We start from the raw sequence: 22510 nt of genomic DNA on the forward strand, positions 1-22510 counted from the left end.
GCCTGCCCTCGCCAGGCTCGAGCAGTAGCCTGCCCGGCGGAGCAGTGCAGCCCCGAGCGAGGGGCTGGCGTGGGGTGCCTGCTAGGCGCCAGGGACGGGCTGGGTGCACGAACGGGCACCTCAGGAAACACGGCTTTGTTAGTGCTGCTGCGTGGGTGGCAGCCCGTTCCTCAGCTGGCTCACTAGGGCCTGGAGAGGTGGGGGAACTTGGTTAGCAAAATAGAACCATAGAATAGTTTGGGTTGGAAGGGACCTCCAGAGGTCATCTAGTCCAACCCTCTGCAATGAGCAGGGACATTGTAACTAGATGAGGTTGCTCAGAGCCCCGTCCAACCTGACCTGGAATGTTTCCAGGGATGGGGCATCTACCACTTCTCTGGGCAACCAAGATGGAGGATCTACCACATCTCTGGGCAATCTGGGCCAGTGGTTCACCACCCTCACTGTCAAAAATTTCTTCCTTACATCTAAATCTGAGCAAACCTACCCTCTTTTAGTTTAAAACCATTACTCTTTGTTCTGTCGCTATAGGCCCTGCTGGAAGTCTGTCCCCATCTTTCTTAGGGGCCCCCTTTAAGTACCGGCAGGCTGCAATAAGGTCTCCCCGGAGCCTTCTCTTCTCCAGGCTGCACAACCCCAACTCTCTCAGCCTGTCCTCACAGGAGAGGTATTCCATCCCTCTGATCGTTTTTGTGGCCTCCTCTGGACCCGCTCCAACAGGTCCATGCCTTTCTTGTGCTGAGGGCTTCAGAGTGGAGTAGAGGGGCAATGTCTGGGGTTAATCTGACCTTTCTTGTTACAAGCATCATATGGTTACACAGCTGTCTTTTCAAAATGCAATGTTAAGACCCATTTCCTTTTCCTCAGCACTTGGAAGGCACTTTACAAGCATAAACCCAAGAAGATGGGTTGTGGTGCATAGGGCACCATTTTGCACAGAGGAGAAATGTACCTTCAGGTGCCCTGTCCCACACAGTGCTCGTGGCAGCAGTGGCTCCTCATACCCTGGCAGCGATCTGGAAACCACCATGGCTGTACTCAGGGCAGTTGGTCAACTCCATGCCCCAACAAGTCAGCAACAGGAGAAAGAAGCTGCAGAGCCATGGAGCTGGAAAGCTCAGGCTCCCTAAGAACTGACCAAGTAAGGTTTCAGAGTACTTTGAAGTTTGTCAAAGGCTACCTAAGGCAAAAGACATTATCGCAAAACAAATTGGGTTCATTGAATCAGTGGTTTCCATTTCTTCAGGTGTCCGTATTTTCTAGTCGGCTCTAGTTGCAAAATTAGTCACAAGGTTAGGCCCAGGTTCTGAGCACTTTTAATTGACCTTGTCACCATGATGTTGGAGTTACAGCCTTAGTGCTTAGAATGTATTTATGCGTATAACACCTTTGATAGGAGTTCAGAAGCTCCTACTTGCTGCCATTCGACACATTTGGAAGCTCGGAGCAATTAATGACTAAATCTATAAAATGCCCTAAGGCTAGGCCGCTCATTGAGAACCACAACCTTGAATTTTGCATGTGTGCTCCCTGTGCACTGCATGGTGGTACTTAGAAGCCTAAAAAGAATATCCACAGAAACCAAGGTGATGAATGGGAAGGTGCCTAAACAAGCAAATGAGAAACACTGCTGGAGGCGCGACTTGAGCTTTTCCTTTTTTAGGAATGTAAGGATTTCATTCTGGGTTGCAGAATTGTAGCATGTTTATCCTTAAATGGCGATTACTACCTTGAGTCCTTTCCTGAAGTTACAGGCTGCTTTCAGGTCTTCCTTAGAAAACACAACTGGAAGACCTTCCTTCTACCTAGATAGCTCAGCAGAACACGTGGTCACTCAGATGTATGAGACAGCACTGTATAGTTCCTTTTTGTCTGCAGGAACATGAACCCGGACCCCTTCCTTGGCTAAGAAAATGGCCTGATTGCCACCTGTGAGCTGTCCCAAAGTCCTAGGTGCCAGCACGTCTGCTCTTCTTGTTTCATGGAGAAGGATCGTAGGCTTCATTTAGTAGAAAGGCTTAGGCAGACTCATTATCTATAGAATATGGTCCTAGCTTGCTTATTCCAACAAACAGATGAAGTACATGTGACTGGGACAAAATACTCACAAAACAGTGTATTCATGGCTAATGAGAAGCTCACCTCGCTTCTCACAGCCCCATTTATGCAGTGGCCAAAACAAGTGTATTACATTGCATGTGGCCTGGACGTCCACATTCAACCCTCCCATAGAAGTATTTGATTACTCCCTGCTTAATAAACATATTCTCATTACTCCCTTTTCTTAGGACTGCTTTTTTTTTAACTATCCACCCAATTTCATTATCCTCCTTTTGTGTAAACAGTTCATCTATCACTCACACCTTCTGTGCAATCTCCTTTGGCTCCTGCTTTAGCAAATCTTTTGTCTGAGTAAAAAAATCAATATCCTCGTCAGGTCTGCACTGGATTTGGCAAAGAGGAGCTGCTGTCAAGCCTTCCTTTTAAAGCTTCTCAGCTTCTCGTGAGCACTAAATATCAACTGCATGAGAAGGAGTGGGAAGGTAAGTACAGACTGTCCAAGGGCCAGGTCATTCCTTGATCTTGACAACTTAATTTTCAGGTTGTTCCACCAGCAGTCATACTGATGAAGACTAGTTTCCTGCAGAGGGCCTGTGCCACTGCAACAACCCCATCTCCCCTCTCTTATCGCCTGCCACCCTTTCCCACTACGTCCAGTTCTTCTGTAACCCCTTTGACCCCAAGTACCCTTAGCTCCCTCCATACCCGCAGCGAGAGGCTGGTCAGCCTGTGTCTGGGGACCGACCGCTGGAGCCCTCCCCAGGTGTACGGCTGTTCAGCTCATGGTACAGGCTTTTCCAGTTTATGTCTCACCGTACTCTCCATCCAGCTACTGAATTTTTCTTATGAAACAACAAAATATCTTTGATATCTGTAAGATTTGTTCTAAACTTGTCACTTGGCTTAAAGGTTCATAGAGCAAATGCCTGAATTCTTTGCAGAGGCTGCCATATGAATCACAGAATCATTAAGGTTGGAAAGGACCTCTAAGATCATCAAGTCCAACTGGCAACCCAACACCACCATGCTCCCTAAACCATGTCGCGAAGCGCCACGTCTACACGTTTTTCAAACACGTCCGGTGATGGCGACTCCACCACTTATGCCTTCTGTCCTTAGGCTAGCAGGCCAAAGTGGGTGACTGTGAGGTAGATGTACGGCCAGGATCGAGCGGCAGAGCTGCAGCTGCCGTGCGGTGGTAAGAGAAGGGAGAGGTTGCTCCCTGCACTGGTTCCCCCCAGCCTGCTCCAGCCGGGCAGCGAGCGCCGGACGTGCCTCCCGCTGGCTCCTCTCGCTGCGCTGGGGAGCAGCAAGGGGACGAGCCCTTGCTCTGGCTGTCCTAGGTACTTCTTCTAACCAAGGAAATGAGGTTTTACATTATTATTCTATTTTTAGCCTTTTTTTCCCCGCTCCAAGAAAAGCTATAATGGTCAACATTAATGCAGGGTTAGCCTATCAGCAAAACGATACAACAGCAACGTGCAGCTGCAAAACCAGTTGTGTACTGCTAGGCACTGCTACTAAAAATATGTCCATCAGCATTACAGTAATTATGTGTGATAACTGGCACATGGTATTTATTTTGCTGACCTTTGCATTATAAAAGCAAACTTTTAGAATTTGGCCTCGATTTTTATTATCAGCTAATAAATATTTTAAACATTTATTTGTTAGTAATCCTGTATTGTTGCTGTTGTTCTTATTATGAATAGTAGTCAATGCCATGAATTTTTGTTATATTTTATTTTAATCAGGACTGCAGAATAATGCTGTGGTTTTAGTTTGGCAGCTGATAAAAAATGCTTACACTAAATATGTTAATTCTGGTGCCTAGGACATTTAAGTGACTGTGGGACACTGAGACATCTCCTCCTTTGCTTTATGAGCTGAGTGAAAACTGTTTTTCAGCTAAAATTGCTTTGTAAATTTAACTAAAATTAGCTAATATTTTAAATTGACCAGTACCACAATTTCTAGCATTTTAGCTGTAGGTCTGCTCTCTCCTTTACTTCAGGTAACTATAGCCCGAACGATCTCATTCGGGTATTACTTCTCATTTATTGTTTATAAAGAATAGCCCCACTACATGGGAAGAGCAATTAAAAAATATTGTTACGGACCTTTTAGTGCTTCTCCTTCAAAGCCTAGTCTTCAGAGTGCTGACCATTCATATATAACTGTCTCATAAAATATACCTTTATAGAAAAATAATGTCCAGCAGAAGAAGATTTACATGTAAGTTAAAAACATGCAGGCTCTAGGAAGTGAAAGCATGCACATTCATTATGGGTGCTTTGTCACTGACGGGGGGAGGCTGTAGTCATACCGGTACTGTAATACAGACACGCAGCATTCACAACTACAACATTGTCTGTAAACCAGACAGCAGTGTGCACAGACATAAAAGCAACGGTATGATATTAATCTCACAAAGTATTGTGAGATGAAGTCATAAATCTTATTAAACACAGATTTTGTCTTTTTAATTGTACACTGCAAAAAAACCACATAGAAGTTTCATGGAATAATTATTTTTAAATTATCTGTTTAGTTGTTCCTGTTTGCTTTTGCTGTGCATTCATTTTTAAAGCAAGCATTTTAAATTACGCCTTACCTTCCAAGACAGAAACATGGCTTAGCACCAGCTCTCTCCTCTAAGAACCTCCACTTTAATACTTCTGCAGTGGTATTTCTGTTGTGGTTCCTCACATAAAATGTTAGAGGACAGCAGTGGGTTACTTTGTTCCTGTTTTTTTAAAGAATGGGTTTGATAATTTACTCTAATTTTAGACTTTGACTATTTTTGGTGAGAGCCAGTTGGGTTAGATCAATTGAACCTTGTACCAGCAGTTTCATTCAACAGTCTTCATGAGCACAAATTCTCTGCTGGACTTTCATTTTTTTTCTAAAGAACCTCATGCATTTTACTCATTTATAAACAACATTACGCACAGGTGTGGAGTATTTGTAACATTTAAAGATGCACCAAGCATTAGTTATTGTTAGATTTTTAAAAATGTTACAAATTTATCTTCCTCCCATTCATAGTGCTCTGTAGTCTTTTCTTCTGCAGAAGGTCAATGATTCCATAAAATTTGTTTGACATTGTGACAGAAAGTCATGCCAAGAGCATGCATTTATGGTGTCAAAAAATGTCCAAAAACATTTAATCTGCTTTAAAGAGAAACATGCTTTTTCTCGTAGTGAAATGAATCTTTTTGAAGTACAGATTTCAGCAACCTCATCAGTTTAACTGCAGTTCCCCTCTGGAGCTTAAGGCCAAAGGTTGTGTTACCAGAATGGCCTCATGCACATCACAGGTCACCAGATTGCATCTACGTACTATTCACTAAGTCAACAGTAGGCCAGCCTCAGCGCAGTGAGCACGGGGGACGGGGTTGTCCTCAGGGAACTCAACTTTGTGGCCATAAACTTCCAGATGAGCTGTGTGCCAGGCTGGTGAAATGCAGAAAATGACAATGTTCTTGTCAAGCCGATTTTTGCCTAAAATCTGATCCTTCCATGACAGGTCACCTAGCAGCGGGAGACAGCAGCCAGATCTTGAGGGGATTCTCTGCCCAGCACCAACTGCACCAAACCCACGGTGATTCATAGGAAGGTCAAAACCACAACAGACGTTCACAAAACCCCATGATGAAGCCGTCCACAAAGAAGAAATAAGCTTGTTCCTGATCTCAGCAGGCAAATAGTCAAAGCCATGCTTGATTGTACTTGCAGTGTCTGTCTTTCTCACACACTGCTATATTTAGAGCTTATTTTGTAGCTTTATCTCCAGGTAGTCAGATGACTTTGTGTTCTTTTCTGCTTGCTATCCCCTTTATGGGCTTTTTAATAAATTTTATGGACAAAGATTGTATCGTCCCTTGATACAGCTAATATGAAATCAGTTTGGCATGGACTCTGAGGAAAAGCTTTCTGGGCCAATAATCTGAAAATGTTTAATTTGACTATATGGTCTTTTATGTCTTCCCTGGTTAGAGGAACTGTCTGTTCTACCAGCAGCTCAGTAGCACATAGATGTCTCCTTGTTTGATCCAAATACAGATATTTCTCTTTTTCCATGTTACGCTTCAGCACGTTAGCAGGAGTATCACCTGTACATAGGCTAGGTTTGTCTTGGGGCTTGGATGATTCTAAAGTGCTGGCTATATATATTTTATATGTATATAATTCTCTTGGCAAGTGGGAATTCACAGGTTTCTCTCTTTCCAATTTATTACCAGATCACTTTGAATGGTATTTTGTAGCTTGCCATCTACCTTTTTGCCCTTTTTGTCTGTTTTGTGTTTTATACATTTTCTTTTACCCAAGATGGTTTCTTAGATGCTATAAAGTTTTGTACGTTTGTGGAATAATGGCTTTTTCAGCATTCACTGGGAGATCTTAAAAGAGTTCCTAGATTTTGTTAGAGCTGCCATTAACCCTTTAATATCACTTCATAATTAATTATTGCAATAATCACATTAAGGAATTACTTTCACTGTGACTGACTCTTTGTAATAGTTATGAAGTGGGAGTTCTGATGAGGTCCATGTTCTGCTGCAGTGTAAACTCCTCTTGCCTGTCCATCACAGGTGATATTTGGGAAATGAATTGGTCATTTCTGAGTTGTGACAAAATATGTTTCATGGTGGCAATCAGCATCCTCTGCATAACCCGCCAAGAACATTTCTAATGTATGATGTGTGTTAGCCTCAGGAAGGAACAAACTAATTCTAGTCACAAGTCAACTGATATTTTTATGTCTGCCCTATTCTGAAGCTATATGCTATGTATAAGTTTTACAAATGTCTAGGAAGTTGCCTACAAGTAGACTAGGAAGGTGAATCAATTACTAAAAAATCATAAATTCGGTTGTAAAACAGATTTAGAAGCTTGAAGATATAAGTCAATAAATATAATCACAGGTATTTCTGCATATTGAAAATGATCCTGATATTATTTCTTGATGTGGTTAAGATTTAGTACCACAGCGCATCCTTACTGTGTTAAACTTCAGTGAATGCTTGAGTACTTATTCAGCCGGTTTCTTATACCAAATCCATAGTATTACAGAAAGTTCTCAGCAAAGTTATCTCTGTAAATGGTAGTAGGACAGGGGCCATTTTTTAGCAGTGTCTGATTTTATTGTAGTGTGAATAAAAATTTAGGTAACACTTTCAGAGATGCTTGGGACAAACCCACATAACTCTGTAGAACTGATTAAAGACAACTTCGTACCTTAGCTCCTCTTATCAACTTCACATTGAATATTTTGTGTTTATGTTTTATCCTGCCTAATTCACTTCCTATAGCATTCAATGTAAAACTTTTTTTGGGGGGCATATTTATTCAGAACATTTGAAATTATGTAGAAGGATATAAACAAGTATGTTTCAAAAACTAACATAACCTCATTTTCATAGTTGGGTAGATAATAGTTTATTTTCAGTACAATGGGAGATCACTTTTTCTGATAGAACTCTAAATTTGTAACAAATTCACTTACAGTAGTTTTCAAAAGGCCTTACTTCAGTTGCAATTATCATAACCAGATTTCAAACTTATTTTATGATCAAAAGCCTTTTCAGTAGAGCAAGAAATGGCAATACATTTCTCCTAAACGGTGTTCTAGCTTGTCCAGCTTAACTGGAATCCTGATGGTAAAGTCACATATTCAGCATGAAATTTTATATAGACTTGATGAGATGTAGCAGTAAATGGAGAGATGTTTGTATCCTAAAAGTAAAGACAAGAAACATGAAAAGTTTATAGAACACCAAGATCCTTTGGAAAAGCCAGTCAGAGAGTTAAAACTGAGGCACAAATTGGATCATAGTTTGGAAGGGACCTCAAGTCTGTGCTAGGTACTGCTTTTGCATTTCTCCCTCAGGGTATCACAAATACTTAGATCACAAATACAATTAAATACAGAGCAAAATAGCTTGATGATGCCTCCCACTAGATGTCACTGTAAGGTCTGCATTGGAAAGCTTCTAAGGTTGCACACATGTCTTATGCCTTCATTTCCACTCACCTGTATGGAATTCATGCCAGAATTGGGGAAACAATCCCAAATACAAAACAGTAAAAGTACATTTTAACCACTTCCAGGGTTGCAGAGAGTAGGGAATACATACCATCCCACAGTACGTCCTGGCTGGGGGAGAGCTGGCGTCTGGCCCATTGTAAAGGATCAGGTAGTTGCTATTGCAGTCCCCTGGGTCATCGATGCTGATGAAATCAAAGTTCACTGTGACAGTTCGTCCCGTGGGCACCGTAATGGCCCACTCACAATCAGTGTTGTTGTGGTAAGTTGCAGGGTAGCTGGGACTAGCAAATGAGCCAGTGCTGCCGTATAATGTTCCTCCACATCCTGGAAACAGACACTGTTAATTAGCTTAGAAGGCTTAGTTTCACAAGATACTACATGATGTAGTATATTAGTACAGTATTAGGAGTAGCACTGAAAAACAGAGAGGCACTGGGAGCTGGAACAATGAATGTTGGTAAGAGCATTATTCCAATAAGAGACAAAACTGAGGCTCTAACTTCAGCAGCCTGAGAAGAATATGCAGTGGGCATTAGACCATCACTGGATATTAAAAATCAAAACCCCCAAAACTCTTTGAAACAGGAACCAAAATCTTAAGTCTGTGCCTTGGTCAGTTCAATTCCCAACTACTCAAGTAGAGACCAATTCTCTTTGGCTGTCCTTTGGAATGAAAAGAAGTTAATCCTCATCTGATAGAAAGAGGCAGAGAAAAACTCAGAGAAAATAGTCATATTAAGTAAACTAAAGGCCGTTTATACCAAAATTCAATCTCAAACAGTGGGCAGAAGCAGATGCCCTGGGAGAAATGTAAGTTTATAGAGTAAGAGTAAGCATGTGCAGATCATGCCCCAGATTGCTCGCACAGTGTCCAAGAATTTCCATCTCCCAGAGATGGCATCTTTGTCTTTAATAGTCTTTATCAGATGTCTTCTATGAACTTGTTCAGGTAACTCTCGAATCCATGTAAATTTGTAGCATCCTATGGGAAGGAGCTCCACAGCTTAACTGCATACTGTGTGAACTGGTTTGTTTGGTTTGTTTTGAACCTACCACCTCCTGGCTTTATCTGATGGCCTCTAGTTCTTCTATGGGAAAAGTCAATGAGTAGTTGAAATAACTATCATCCAGTATCACTCAATTTTATAGACCTCAGTAGTTTCTTAACCACATTAAAAAGTCTCAGCATACCTCATCTAGAAGCCATTTTTTATGTTGAGCCCTTCGTTATACTGGATTCTTTATAAGAGGAGGAAACCAGAACTGTGCACATCATTCAATCTGTGTGTATGGATTTATATAGTGGCTGTCTATTTGTTCTCTCTTCCTTTCCCAACAATTCCTAGCATCGTGCTAGCCTACTTGACTATTAGTGAGCAGTGAGCTCTTCTTTTCATAGAACTCTTTTACCCCCAAGATCTTATTGCTGAGTACCAAAAGTCAACTCAGAGCCCATATTTTTGTAAGTAAAGCTAGAATTGTCTCTTTTTTTGCCCACATTATTCTTCAACACTTTCCTACACTGAACTTTATCTGCCTTTTCATCACCAAGCCACTCAATACTGTAAGGTTATTTTGCAGTGCTTTTCAGCTGGTCATGAGCTTTCCTATCTCCAGTAACTTAGTGTCATGAACAAACTATTACCCAGCTATTCATTGTCATTGCATAAGCCACTTATGAATGTGTCTATGATATAGTCACTACACAGCATTATAGTTAAGTTATTTTCTTGGGGAAGATTTTGGTCCTCTTCAGGCTTAGCAGTGCTTAGATCCTTGGGCATATCACAACTGGGCTATTAATGGAGTAGGCTGACTCACCACCACCACCGCTCTGTGGATCCCAAGGTAGATGTTCCTGATATTTTCTGACCTCTCAGTGAAAGAGGTAGATCTTCATCTTAAGTGGACTACATCCTCTGAGATTGCTAAAGTCAACATTAGAGAGAGGGAATTGCTTCTGTCACATAAAATGGATCTCGCTCCACTGGTCTTGAGGAACAAGTGACTGAACAGGATGGAATATGAGTACTTGCTAAGGTCTCAAATGTTTATGAGGCAGGGCCCAAACTGAGCAGACTGAATTCCACATTTCTGTATTTTCCCTCTGTGTACAAGGGAAAGTAATGCTGAGTGGCATTACTTCGTAATTACAGCCTTACCACTTGATGATGAAGTCCAAGTAATTTCATATCCATCATGAGCCCCTGAAAAATCACTCTTGAAACGAAGGTAGACAACATGATTTTTGGGGAAGATGGGACTGGGCACAGTGTTTCCACAGAACCTGCCAAGCAGTGGTGATTGCACATCACTCCCATTTCTGACCTTTAAGGGACAAAAAAACATTGTCAATATTAAATCCCTATGCCAGTTATACACCAGTACAATTATGCAGTGATACAAGCACAGCACAAACTGTGTACTGACTTGCATGCATACCATAACTGTCATTTTAATACTGTTATTTTTCCTCCTATATATTCTTGTATAGAAGGAAAAAGAGACCATTAACTGGTCTGTCTCAGTTTTGTAAGTAATTGCACAGAATAACTATCAGAAACAGGTAGCTAAATTTTATGGTTTACATAAATTTATGGTACATCTCCTAATGGAAAAAATTACTTGACCAGTAGCTAAGATGTGCTTTTGCAATTCAAGTCCACGTTTCACTTTTCATAAGAAATGTTAATATTCCAGATGAAAAGATTAATTCAGAGTGCAGCCCACTCTTTTCCCTGGTCACATTAAGATGCAGATCATATTACATAGTTCAGATTTAATCTTTTTTTTTTTTTCTCTGACCACCAATAATGCTCGTGCTCAGATGCATTTCTTGAGACAGTAAAGAGGATATGAAAGGAGAACTAAATAATGATTCCGCCACAGACATCAGATTTTTGTCATCTGACCAGTGAATAAGGAAACCTTCAACAAGCGTGAAAGGACAGAGTGAGGACTGTGTAGGAGGATATGCTTTTTATTGACACAAAGTACCTTTGCAAGTATCCTACACTTGTTACTAGAGCTTCTTTTTTTAAAGAAAAATGCTTTTTCAGAAAAAAAAAATTAAAAATAGCAAGAAGATGCAATCTACTGCTGGAACAAAAACACTCAGATTTCTGTCCTTCTGTTCATACATAGATGTTAATACTGGATGAAAATTATCCTGGCTTGCTCTGTTAACTGGGTAACATCAACAAGAGCTACGTAAAGATGAGTTAGCTGATAATGAAACTATTTATTGGTTTTGGACTTCTTATAGTGTGTATTGTTTAACCTCTTACTGTAACATCTGAGTACCTTTCACCATAAAACTGTAGCAATAAATTAGTCCCTAATGTCAGTTCAGGTCAGACTTGATCCAAACTTATTAATATCCTTTGAATTCAGCAGATTTTGACACAGGCTCACAGAATACGTATACTTGCTTGATACCTCTAGGAAATCACGTGAACACTGGATGCTGTCCTCCAAACTGAAAGCATGGAAAAAGAGAGAAATTGTGTGATTCGGGGGAGCTCGTAGAATGATAGAACAGTCCATATTATTGGGGTGACGACCAGGCCAGCCGGGGCTCTTCAGGTAACCAAATGGCTGGTTATACTCTCTGCTGCAACCTTGAGACAGAAAACCAGAAACACATAAGCATTTCAGATCTCTTTATTGCTTTTCACTGCATGGAATCAACAAAAAGAGTGGTAGGTAGATTTTTTTAGACATTTCTTCAAGCTTACCTGTAGCTTGATAGGTAAATCTGACTCCATTATTAGTTATATATTCATCTGATTTGAAAGTCACGATGGCAGTGCGATCGTAAGAATAAAATTCAGGGACTGGGAAAGTTTCAGTGCCACAGAATCTATGGACTGATCCTTGGCTGTGCTGGAATTCAATACATGTCACAAGTTACTTCTACTTAATGTTATAATTTGTTTTTTTACTTACTGAGCTTGAAGTGAATAAATATCTCAGCACTTGCTATACCTGTTATGCAACCACATTTCAAAGTTCTCACGGAAATCACTTAATAATGTCTCAACATTTTCTCTTCAATTATTGTGAGAAACAAATCAAATGCACCAGGTATTTTCATGCCAAAACAAGAAACAATGAAAGAAGGTTTAGCATAATATAATACAAGGGACATAAACAGTTTTTTTTTCCTGGTGCTTTCTACAAACACTCTTCTTGGCATGAATATTTATTTTTATTATGGTTCTCGTGTGGGAGAAGTACAATTAGTTTATGAAAACTTGCTGTTGGGCATTATTCTATGGGTGTTAAGTTTGGCAGCTCTGTTACTTGGTGCAACTGTGAAAAATTATGTAACACTTATCAGTGCTAATTCAATGTGTGTATAGTGTGCTTCCATGAAGTCTGTTTACCAGTTAAAACACCTTAAGTGGGGCAGAGTGCATTAAGCTCACACAGAATCATCAGTTAATCTGTTACCAAGTGTTGGGTTTCTCCTCCCTTTACAAAAAGTGAAGGGAGCAGAATGTGAATGGGGAATGCTATCAACTGGAAATTTCTTACTGTTGGTGAGTCCTGGAGCTGTAGGTAGTTTTGAGAGCAGTCCTGGCTGGAATGGAGGTGGAAGGCCTCTACCACCACCCTGACTTGCTGCTGCGGAGGGGCATCAATGACCCAAGTGCAGAGGGTAAATGGTGGATATTCATTCGGGAAGTTAGGAGACGTTGCAGTCAGGGATGTAGAAGTTGCATTATATATTCCTCCACACAGTCCTGTGCAAAACAGTAATACATGCATCACAGAGTGAAAGCCTTTCCAACTGGGGAATAATATTTATTGAGCAAAACTACACTGGACAATATACTTTTGTATTTACTTGGGGCTCTCTAGAAAAAAAAAAGTAAGTAAAACACATGCTAATCCTTTGTGAATGTATATTGTGAAACTCAAATAAATGTTTGTTCCCCATAATATCAGAGTATTTGTTAACAGTGTATGATAGAGTGTTCCTGCTTTGCACTCCAGACTGACAGCCTTCCCGCAACCAGCAAAGACCAATGCGAATTGCACTGGGGTCTGGCAGTGCTGCTTTTAGCTTGCTTATAGATGCTCCTTAGAGCTATACTAAGGACTGTCTTTGCACCTTCCTGAGCCCTATATCTAGAGCAAATGTTGATGATTTATTATTTAAATATATATTTCCACAAAAGAGTCACAACAATATATGTGCATACGTATATATGTATACTTACGGTCCACTGTGGCATAGGTCACATTGAAACCCTCCCTTTCCACGGAATTGTCTGTGATAAATTTCACTGTCAAGGAATTACGGGTGGAAAGAAAAGGAGCTGGCACCATAGATCCACAGAATGTGCCAACTAAATTGGCATTTTCATTATCTCCATCATAAAGCTGAAAGAAGAAAAGTATATAAGCCGCTAATAATTTAGGCACAGCAAACAAATAAATAGAAATAAAGTTCTCTGACCCCTCCTGACATTACAATTTCTCTTACTTGAGAGCCCAGTAGGTGCTTTTGTGCTTTATCAGGATGTTCTTGATGACTGTAATTATTCACTGCCATATTAACTAATTCTGTTGGACAGTATAAATCTCATTATGGAACATTCTGGTCCCATCTCAGCAAATATATCAAAATTTTATTCTATTTTAATTTGGCATTCTGTTTTGTTTTTTTTTTTTTAATATGTAATCTCAAAGCATTTTTCAGTGAGAAAGGTTGATTTTACTCACCAAAATGTAGATCCATTCCTAGTTTCATTGAGCATCTCTGGTGCTCAACAGGGTCTATAACACTCCTTGGTAGATCTTGTTTGGCAGCATTTTACTATTGATTCTACATTTTATATGCTCATCTTTAAGGAAATAACTTTCACAGGTGAACGTTTAGCATCAAGACTTATTTATTCAGAATTTTATAAATTAAAGTCTTTTTAAGTAAGTGTGTTTGATATTGAATCCGCAAGTTTACTTTCAAAGTGTTTGAGTTTAGTTTTGTTTCTACTCTGTGAAATAAATACTCATTTACATAGGCAGCCTAAGAACAGAATCGTGTCCCCATAACAATGTTAAAGTTATTAGTTTCCAAAAGGCAGGATGTCATCTGGAGTAGTAATCTAACCCACTGAAAAATTTGTAATTATATTAGGCAATTTAATTTCTTCACAAAACCATTTTCTGTTAATTAAGTCTTAGCCTCACGGAGAGGATAATGGATCATATCTCACTGAAATTTTCTTGTTAAAATATGCAGCTATCTTACTTTGACATAATCATATCGGCAAGTCTGGGCAGACTGTGCTTCAAGCACAAATGAAGTGAAGGTGATGTTGATCAGTTTGTTCACAGGTGCAGTTATGATCCATACACAGTCCAGATTTTTCTCATATCTTCTGGTCACATTGGAAACTGGAGAGCCAAAGCTATAAGCTGAATTTGTCAAGTAACCACCACAGCCATTCTGAGGTCCTGTTGAAGAAGCACAAACTTTTTAAAAGCAATTCCTGGCATTTATTTAATCTTCAACTCTTTAGTGTCAAGCCAGAAGCTTTTTTCTGTGCTACAGAATTTTACTGTCCTGTCTCACAATGACTATCTGAATGATTAAAAGGCTTTCAACACAAACAGCGTTAATAGATACGAATCACAATTGGATTTGGTAGAGCGAATTAAGAAAGGCTCCTGTCTTCTGTTGAATCAGTATTCACTCTGAAAATCTAGCAACAGGTTTTTTAAAAGGGATTGTAAGAAGACAGAGGACAGAAATTAAATAGAAGAGCGATTAGAAGGCCTTTTAATGTAATTCTTACCTGCTAGTAAGGGTAGGCGGACAGCAGGGGGCACTGGGTCGCTGACTTTGAAAATCTAGTTAAAAATTTAAGTTGCTTGACTTTGGCAATACGACCTCGTTCTGGGAGGACTGAATTTGGCAGCCTGAGGCTGGGACCCAGACTCATACTCAGGAATCTAGCTCAGAGGGACTTACTTCTAGAAGCATTTTGTGTGGTAGGAACTTACAACCCTCCCTGAAAAGCAGGCTGCTTTTTGTTTGGACCCCTCATACAGAGCTAAGTCTGTTACTGTAGTTACTCGCTGTGAAAATTTCAATTCTATAACGTTTTCAATCACATTGAAAGAAATAACTTTTGGAGAAAAGCAATTATTGGAAGATCAGAACCCTTTTATTGTGTCCAATTACAAACAAGCAAAAAATGCAGACTATCTGAAGGGATTTTTTTTAAGTTTTCTTTTTTTTTATAGTTTGATTTCCAGAGATTGGACTGGGCTAGTAAGTCTGATCAATTTGTTTACTTTATGCTTCCTTCCTCAGTCACTATAGGGTTTCCTGGCCACTTATTTAACTCAGCAATTCAAATAATGTGTGGTTCATACTCTTGCTTTTGAGTCTGAGAAAGCGTTTCTGTAAACTGCACAGGGTGGAGTGGTACTGTAAGCAGCCTGTTATCTCCCAGAGGGAATTTTCCGGAGAATTAGATAATAAAAGAAGCTATACCTGTGGCTAAGCAACATGCGAGGAGGTTCAGAATTTCATCTGCGTGTATAAAATAAGCCTGTCTGGCTGACATACAGTGACTTAACTTTGACACACTGATATATGTCCAGTCATCGAAAACTGCACCCTACTTGAGCTACAGTATTACAAAAGATCACTGTGGTGAAAAATCAGCATCTAAGTATCAGGATTGCGTCAGTAATCCGGGGTTAGAGACAGCCCCGTCTTGCAAGACTGTAATGGTTAAACCAGAGTGACTAAGGCTAAATGTCGTCCTGCTCTACTAACCAAAGCCGGAAAAACCCCACCCGAAAAAGAAGTTTGCTTAAAACCAAAATCTTAATAACATGAGATTTAAGCTTTTGCTGTAGCTAAAAATGAACAGAAGAAACTTATTACGAAGTGGAAAAGTCAGGAATTAATAGACTCTAGTCCAGTTTTGTGGGCTGTTAATGAAGTCAGAAACTTGGAAAAGTGTTAGTGTTCGTTCCAACGCCACTGCAGAAGCTGAGAACAACAGTGGGGGAAATGTGGGCAATAAATCACGTTAGTACAAATAGTCTAAGAAGGAGGAAAATGTCAGACAGGAGGGTGCCTGGGCCCTAAAAGTGCAGTTTCGCTGTATTTTGCTCTTGGTTCATCCTTCTGCATAGTTGATGCAGTCCCCCTGAAACAATCTTATTGGAGCTGTTTCCTGCTCAGCATTTTGGACACAGTCTACTAAACATAATGTTATGCATATAATCATTAGGCATAGATCATAGTCGGACCATCCAGCCCTGCAATATTGAGTCTGGAGTGATATACGGGTCAGACACCTCGCAAAGCTCTCCACCCTTTTCAGGGTTAACGCTGCAGAGATGCCAGTCAGACCATTGCAACAGAAATTGGGGAATTGCCACAGAGCTACTCAACAGGAAAGCTCTCAGGGCTGCTGGGTTGTCCTTTTTTTGGATATCAGATGTCTGGACCTTTGCAATGGTACACTTCACTGCTAGCTGTGCAGCTATAAAGACAGCTTAGATGACAAAAAGTACAGATGTGGGTAACCTGTGTGTGTACAGCAGACAGAAAGAGAAACAGACCAGATCCTCATTATCACAAAAATAATTCTAGCTAGTATAGCCAGTAATAGTATCTAAGGGGAGATAACGAAAAGTATGATTTACAGTTAATAAAGATGAGGTTTCATCATTAGCTTTCAGAATGCTTAGCCTGCTCAGCTGGGGTCGAGTCAAATGCTTACAGGACAGTATGTTATAAATAATGGCTAGACTGGAAGCCAACCAGATATCAAGGAGCCCTGCATCAAGCCAAATAAAGAGCAGCCCTTGTTGAAAAATCCATCCATCTTGGTGTTTTTCAGTACTGATCAATGTTACATCTGATTGCAGCCACCAGAAGTTACAGAATAGTGAAGCTGTGTAGATTGAGGGAACAACCACAAGTAAATGAAGAACTGCTTAAGAGGAGGGAACTCACACTGAGAGAAACACCATTGCACTGCATTTTAGCCAGGGTACAACTCATCATTTTAAAAATCAATACCACTTCTGAATAGAAGGCCAAATAATAGCCATCCAGCCTGCTGGTGATCATTAATGGAATGATATTCATCGCTGGCTAACACAGCCAGAATTGTAGCTAAAATTTTGGAAAAATCAGGGAATGAGAAGTCTGTTAATTTGTAGAATAGACTCTTAGATATTAAAAGCTAAACTTGATGAAAATAGTGAGAAATGTACCTTATAGAGCAATTTGTGTGGGCAGATGGACTGACTACATTGCTGACTGTTGTTTCAGTCTCTGGTTTCTTATTTAAAATAAAAATCATAAGGTCATTATAAATCAGATTGCAATCTTGTCCTCCTGATAAACAGCTTGCCAGAGAACACAAATTACCAGAATAACTAGGGCACACACTGTCATCACTAATTGCTTTTGTTGGGAAGCATTAATGAAACTAAAAGGCTGAAGGATCATTCAGAAAAGAAAGGTTCCCTATGGCAAATAAAAATAATTACAGCAGAGAGCAAACACATGTTTCTCTGTTAAGAGTTATATCTTCTAGATATGGAATGAAGATGAAGATGAACCTTTGAAGCTGCCTGCCTTTGAAGCACAGCCAGGGACAAGGTTCTTTTATACAGGTAGGGATGCAATGAAAGGGAACCTACTCAATAGTTTTAAATCTATCAGAAACAACCAAACCAGTGACATTTCAAAACATAACAAACTAATTTTGCTGCCCTACCCTTGTTACTAGATGGGCACCATAAACACCTACCAGAAGGCAGCAAGGTTCAACAAACTGTTCTAGTTCTGCCTGAAAAGTAATGAAAATGTTCTCCCAGATTTCTGAATCACATTTGGTCTCACCTAGAAGCATCCCTGGGAACTCTATGCTTCTCTCTGATCTGAACTAAAAATCAGAATAAGCAAAGATTAACTCTGCCAAGACTAATGTTTCTTTCCTGACAGGACTTATTTCCAGTGCAGAGGAATGGCTGGACTAATTGTGGCTGTAGTAATTAGCTCATAGCTTGTTTGGATCACGGCTCAGAAAGATATAGGTCTGGAGAGAGGAATCGTACTGTCATACTTCATCTCATAGCTGATATTGAGGTTGGTAAACCTTTGCAAGCTGAGCTGAGCTGTTCCCGCGTTTGGCAATCACTGTGCAGACATCGTGACTTCGCGCGGCGGCAGGACCCTGGCTGCAGTGCCAGCCGCGACCACAGTGCCTGCAGCATTTCAGGAGGAGACTTCTGAAAGCACAGTCCTCAGCCTAGCCTTTACACAGAAAGGGTTTTTGACTGGTTTGATGGCCTGGCAATGGTTCCAGCAGCAACATTTAGGGCTGCAAAGCCCCAGTCTCCTGCTTTAGCAGGATTTCACAAATGCACTCAGACAAAGTTCATATTCTTAAGTTTTTAGACTATCAGCTGGTCACAAATGTAACAGTGCAGACACGCTCTGTGCCAAGCCTGCCCCAGTTCTGCAAAACGGTAATGTATGTACCGTCCTAGCCATCTCCTCGACGCTTGCCTGGGAGGTCAGAGGCAGACGTGTAGTCTGGCCTCCTTCTAATACTGCATTAGCGTAGTTGTTGGCACCACAGCTGCTCAGGCCTTTGCAAATCTCTCTTGCAATGAGAATCAGGAATGTCTCCTCACCTTTGTTTGCATGCACTGGAGTCCAGATTTGCAGCTGAAGAAGTCATTGACTTCATTCAAGCTAAAAGAATTCATGCCAGCAGAGAGTTCACCCACAGCTGTGTGAAGCACTTTTAATCTGAATATCCCATCGGCTTTTAACCATTTAGCCACTACAAAGTCATATTTAATCACTGTGTCTGAAAATAATTTTTCACCTAATTCTTTCAGATCAGTCAGAAATGTCTTATTTAAATGTCTACCTCTATTCTTGTCTGTCCCATTTGAGTAGGCAAACCACTTCTATTTATTTTACTTGGGAGAAGAAATGTCACAGACATTAGATAACTGACATTTCTGAGAGGCATTTGTAGACTATTCCTTAGCTCAACAGTTGTATTCTTTTCAGAGATACTGAAGAGATGTATTTCAACATTGGAAGTACTTTCTAAATTTAGTCAGGTTTCAAGCTGATGCATATTTTTATATTTGAGCTCCAAAATACATTTAGAAACAGTCCAGGAATTGTGACTTATGAAGATATTTTCTGAGCTTGTTATGGATGTTATTATTTTCAAAGACTATAATAAGATCAAGAAAATATATTATTAGCCACAATTTATTCATTCATTTAATAGATTAAGCTAATCATAGTTAAGCCATGACAATGTAATGAATCTGAAATGTGTAAATACTATGTGTGATATATTTGGTAAAAAATTGTGTGAACCAAAAGCCTAAATAAATTTTTGCAAGAAGACCTATGAGTTTCAGGCAATTTGCTTCTCAGCCAGACGCTCTGAAGCACCAGGTTCTGAGTCCAGGTATCTTGAGATACAGCCCTGGAAACTGCTCCTAATGGACCGTGAAATCTCTTCCAGGCACTGATGCTTTTCCAAAGGCAAGAAAAGATGCAACAGCATTCACATGCCAGTCAAGGACATATTCTTGGAGGGAGAAAAATTTGCAGGAAACCTGAGATTCAGCTGTGCTGAGTCCTTTCCCACCTAACAGGCTATCACTGCTGTTGTCGGTGCAGGTACCTGGTGCCAGGTACAGCAAGTGCTAACATTATTTACATAAATCAGTGCAATGAATTACTGCTGGTGGTGTGAGAATTTAGAAATGACTCACAAAAGGACACCTAACCCTGACCTATGGAATAGAATAACCAAACCGATATTTTACACCTTACATTGCCCATTCAGAACTGGGTTTTTCTCCATCAATTCTGAACAATCCCCAAAAATGCCGCAGCGACTGTGCATGCTGAGCACTGCTGAAAATTTAAACCTAGAAACTGAATATAGAGTGAGCCAAGCCTTCAGTTTGCAGGGCAGAACTGGACTAAGAGCTATATTAAGCACATTTTTTTGTTGATAAAATAGCATAAAAATGCTGTGAAAATTCTACTGGCTCCATTTTTTAAAAGTACACTTTAATTTCATTAGGGGAGAACATAACAGTAAACCCATTAGTGATGGACTCAGTGTATTGTATTCCAAACAGGAAACAAGTAATTCAATACACAGCTAATAGAATAAGGGAAGACAGATACCTCCGGGTGATTTATCAGGTAAATTACAGATCATATCGTGAGAAAGAAAAGCATGGAGATTGTCATCAATTTCTATGATATGCATACTAGATTATTTATGTAAATTACCTATTAATGCATTTTTTGGGTATATCAGAGAAGATTCCTTTTTCCAGCTATTTTTCTTCTAAACTCTACTTCCTTATGGTTTTTTTTCTTATGTAAAATGTAAAATGCTCATTTGAATAAAAGGACAGAGGGATCCTTGAGAGAAAAACTGGGCAAACAGTACAATCCAGAGGACAGGGTGTTTAAGGACTTCACATTCCAACAATCTAATGGTTGCTGAAGGTTTTGGAGGCCTTTCTTCTGCCTTAGAGCCTACATCACTAATTTTCTCATTGCTGCCACCCTCTTCTTCTTGCCTGTCTATATCCATCTCGTTTTCCTTGTCTTCTGTTTAAATCATGATCTCTTTGTGGCAGCAGATTGTTGCTTTATGCTGCCTGTGCAGCACCTAGTGCAGTGGAATTGCGGCCCGTGAGCTCATACGCCCCAAGGTAATGCAAACAAGGGATGACACTGGTATTAATACAGTACACCATACTGCTCTTTCACAAAGTAATAACGTGAATTTCTCCTGCATGCTCACAAGCGATAGTATAAAAAAGGGGAGGGGGAAGAGCTGGCTACAGCTTGAAGTCAAGCAGGATTTAGGGCTGTAGAGAACAAGCAGGCAGTCTGCCTGCCCTCCTCCATCCCACCTTTCCCACTGTCCCAACTCCGTTTCAGTTTTGCCTGTATTCTGTGAAGAAAGCTCAGGAAGAGCTTTCTGACTCAACCCACTTATTTAACCATGTGTAACACTTAGCTTCTTGTAAATTCATGTGGCTTCTTTATACAGCCTCAATGAGCAGACCTGCCTTTCAGAAAACCCCTAAATTCTTCTCCAGTGGTTTAGAATGTGATATATTTCTCATTACCGAGACAATAGAGCTATGTACACGAGCACAGAAAGCTGCCAAGCAAAAATGATGTGCTGTTAATAAGGTCACAGCTACATCTCCCAACAGGGGTTGCTGACTCTTTAAAAATAAGAAAAAACCCAAACCCTTATATGTCTTCCCAGCCTTTGTATCAGAAGCCTCAGAGGGATCACAAATTGGGCTGAGTGTCACACAACTGCTGGATGGGAATAGGCAGAAGCTCCATTTATCACCAAAGCACAAAGGCTCTGCTATCACAGCAGGGATGGCAGAGGTTATGTGCAGGCTCCATCCCTGCCAGCCAGGGTCAGCTGAAAAGCTCAGGTCTCCTCTTAGAGCTGGAGAGATAATCAGGATATCTTTGGCTGAATCACAAGCTCAGTACACGCAGACTTCATTCTTTGGGGAGAGATCTTAGCTTTCCTTCCGTCACAGAGACATCTCATGTAACCAAATGCCTTAAGCTGGTATTGATCTATCTCTTCTCATCCTTTTATTGATTGCCTATAGAAGCACACACTCACTGTGGAGAGGAGGTATAATTCTCATTTTACAGACTGAAAACAAAGGCAGAAAGAAGGTCAGTGATAACTAAGGTAAGAGGAGGATTTCTTTCCACAAATCTAACACTTGGAGCAGGCTGGGATCCTCCAGTCAGCCCAGTTCACCAGCTCAGCCAGAGAGAATGGCTAGCAACACCAAAAATGAGGCCAGTAGGTTTCCAAACTTAGCAGTGGAGATAGATAGTGAAATTATAAACCCTCCGAACCACACCAACAAGGGCCATAAATTCCCCTGCCTGAAATGCATGATAACACAGGGTCGGTTATGACAAAGAATATTGTGATATGCTTGTGAAATGTGCACTTAACAATATATTGAAGCATATGGAGTAGCATGGTGAAAGAAGAGACACTTGACAAAAAAGCTGAGATACTCCTATACTGTCAAATTAATACTGTTTCATACTTTCTGTTAGTCTCCTTTTTCTGACTAGTGGGAGGTCCTTCAATATTCTAGTGGGTGCAGGATCAGTGATGTTAACAAATTGTTTTAGCTAAAACAGAGCATGTTTCTCTACACAAATTTCAGGGTTTAACTCTTTGAATGCCTGGTTACTGTTGATCTTGCTAGTCTTCTCTGACTTCCTACTTCATCTTCCCTCTTCCCTCTTGCCAAAAAGGTTATCAGATTGACGCCCTACTA

At 40.3% G+C, this 22510-nt stretch overlaps 1 protein-coding gene across 1 annotated transcript in view; it reads right to left on the reverse strand.

Moving 5' to 3' along the window:
• Positions 1–7500: 7500 nt before the first annotated feature.
• Positions 7501–22510, reverse strand: part of LOC104624880 (cubilin-like) — a gene marked incomplete at its 5' end in the record, with an annotated part of 40930 nt that continues 25920 nt past the window's right edge. Inside the window, 8 exons of the mRNA XM_010292353.1 lie at positions 7501–7800; positions 8202–8437; positions 10276–10441; positions 11552–11733; positions 11851–11998; positions 12653–12861; positions 13342–13504; positions 14376–14581. Of these exons, the coding sequence (XP_010290655.1) occupies positions 7693–7800; positions 8202–8437; positions 10276–10441; positions 11552–11733; positions 11851–11998; positions 12653–12861; positions 13342–13504; positions 14376–14581 (1418 nt within the window). The remainder of the gene's footprint in view (positions 7801–8201; positions 8438–10275; positions 10442–11551; positions 11734–11850; positions 11999–12652; positions 12862–13341; positions 13505–14375; positions 14582–22510) is intronic.

This window comes from Phaethon lepturus, unplaced genomic scaffold (genome assembly GCF_000687285.1).
Source record: "Phaethon lepturus isolate BGI_N335 unplaced genomic scaffold, ASM68728v1 scaffold28158, whole genome shotgun sequence".
In the NCBI taxonomy this organism is placed as follows: Eukaryota; Metazoa; Chordata; class Aves; order Phaethontiformes; family Phaethontidae; genus Phaethon; species Phaethon lepturus.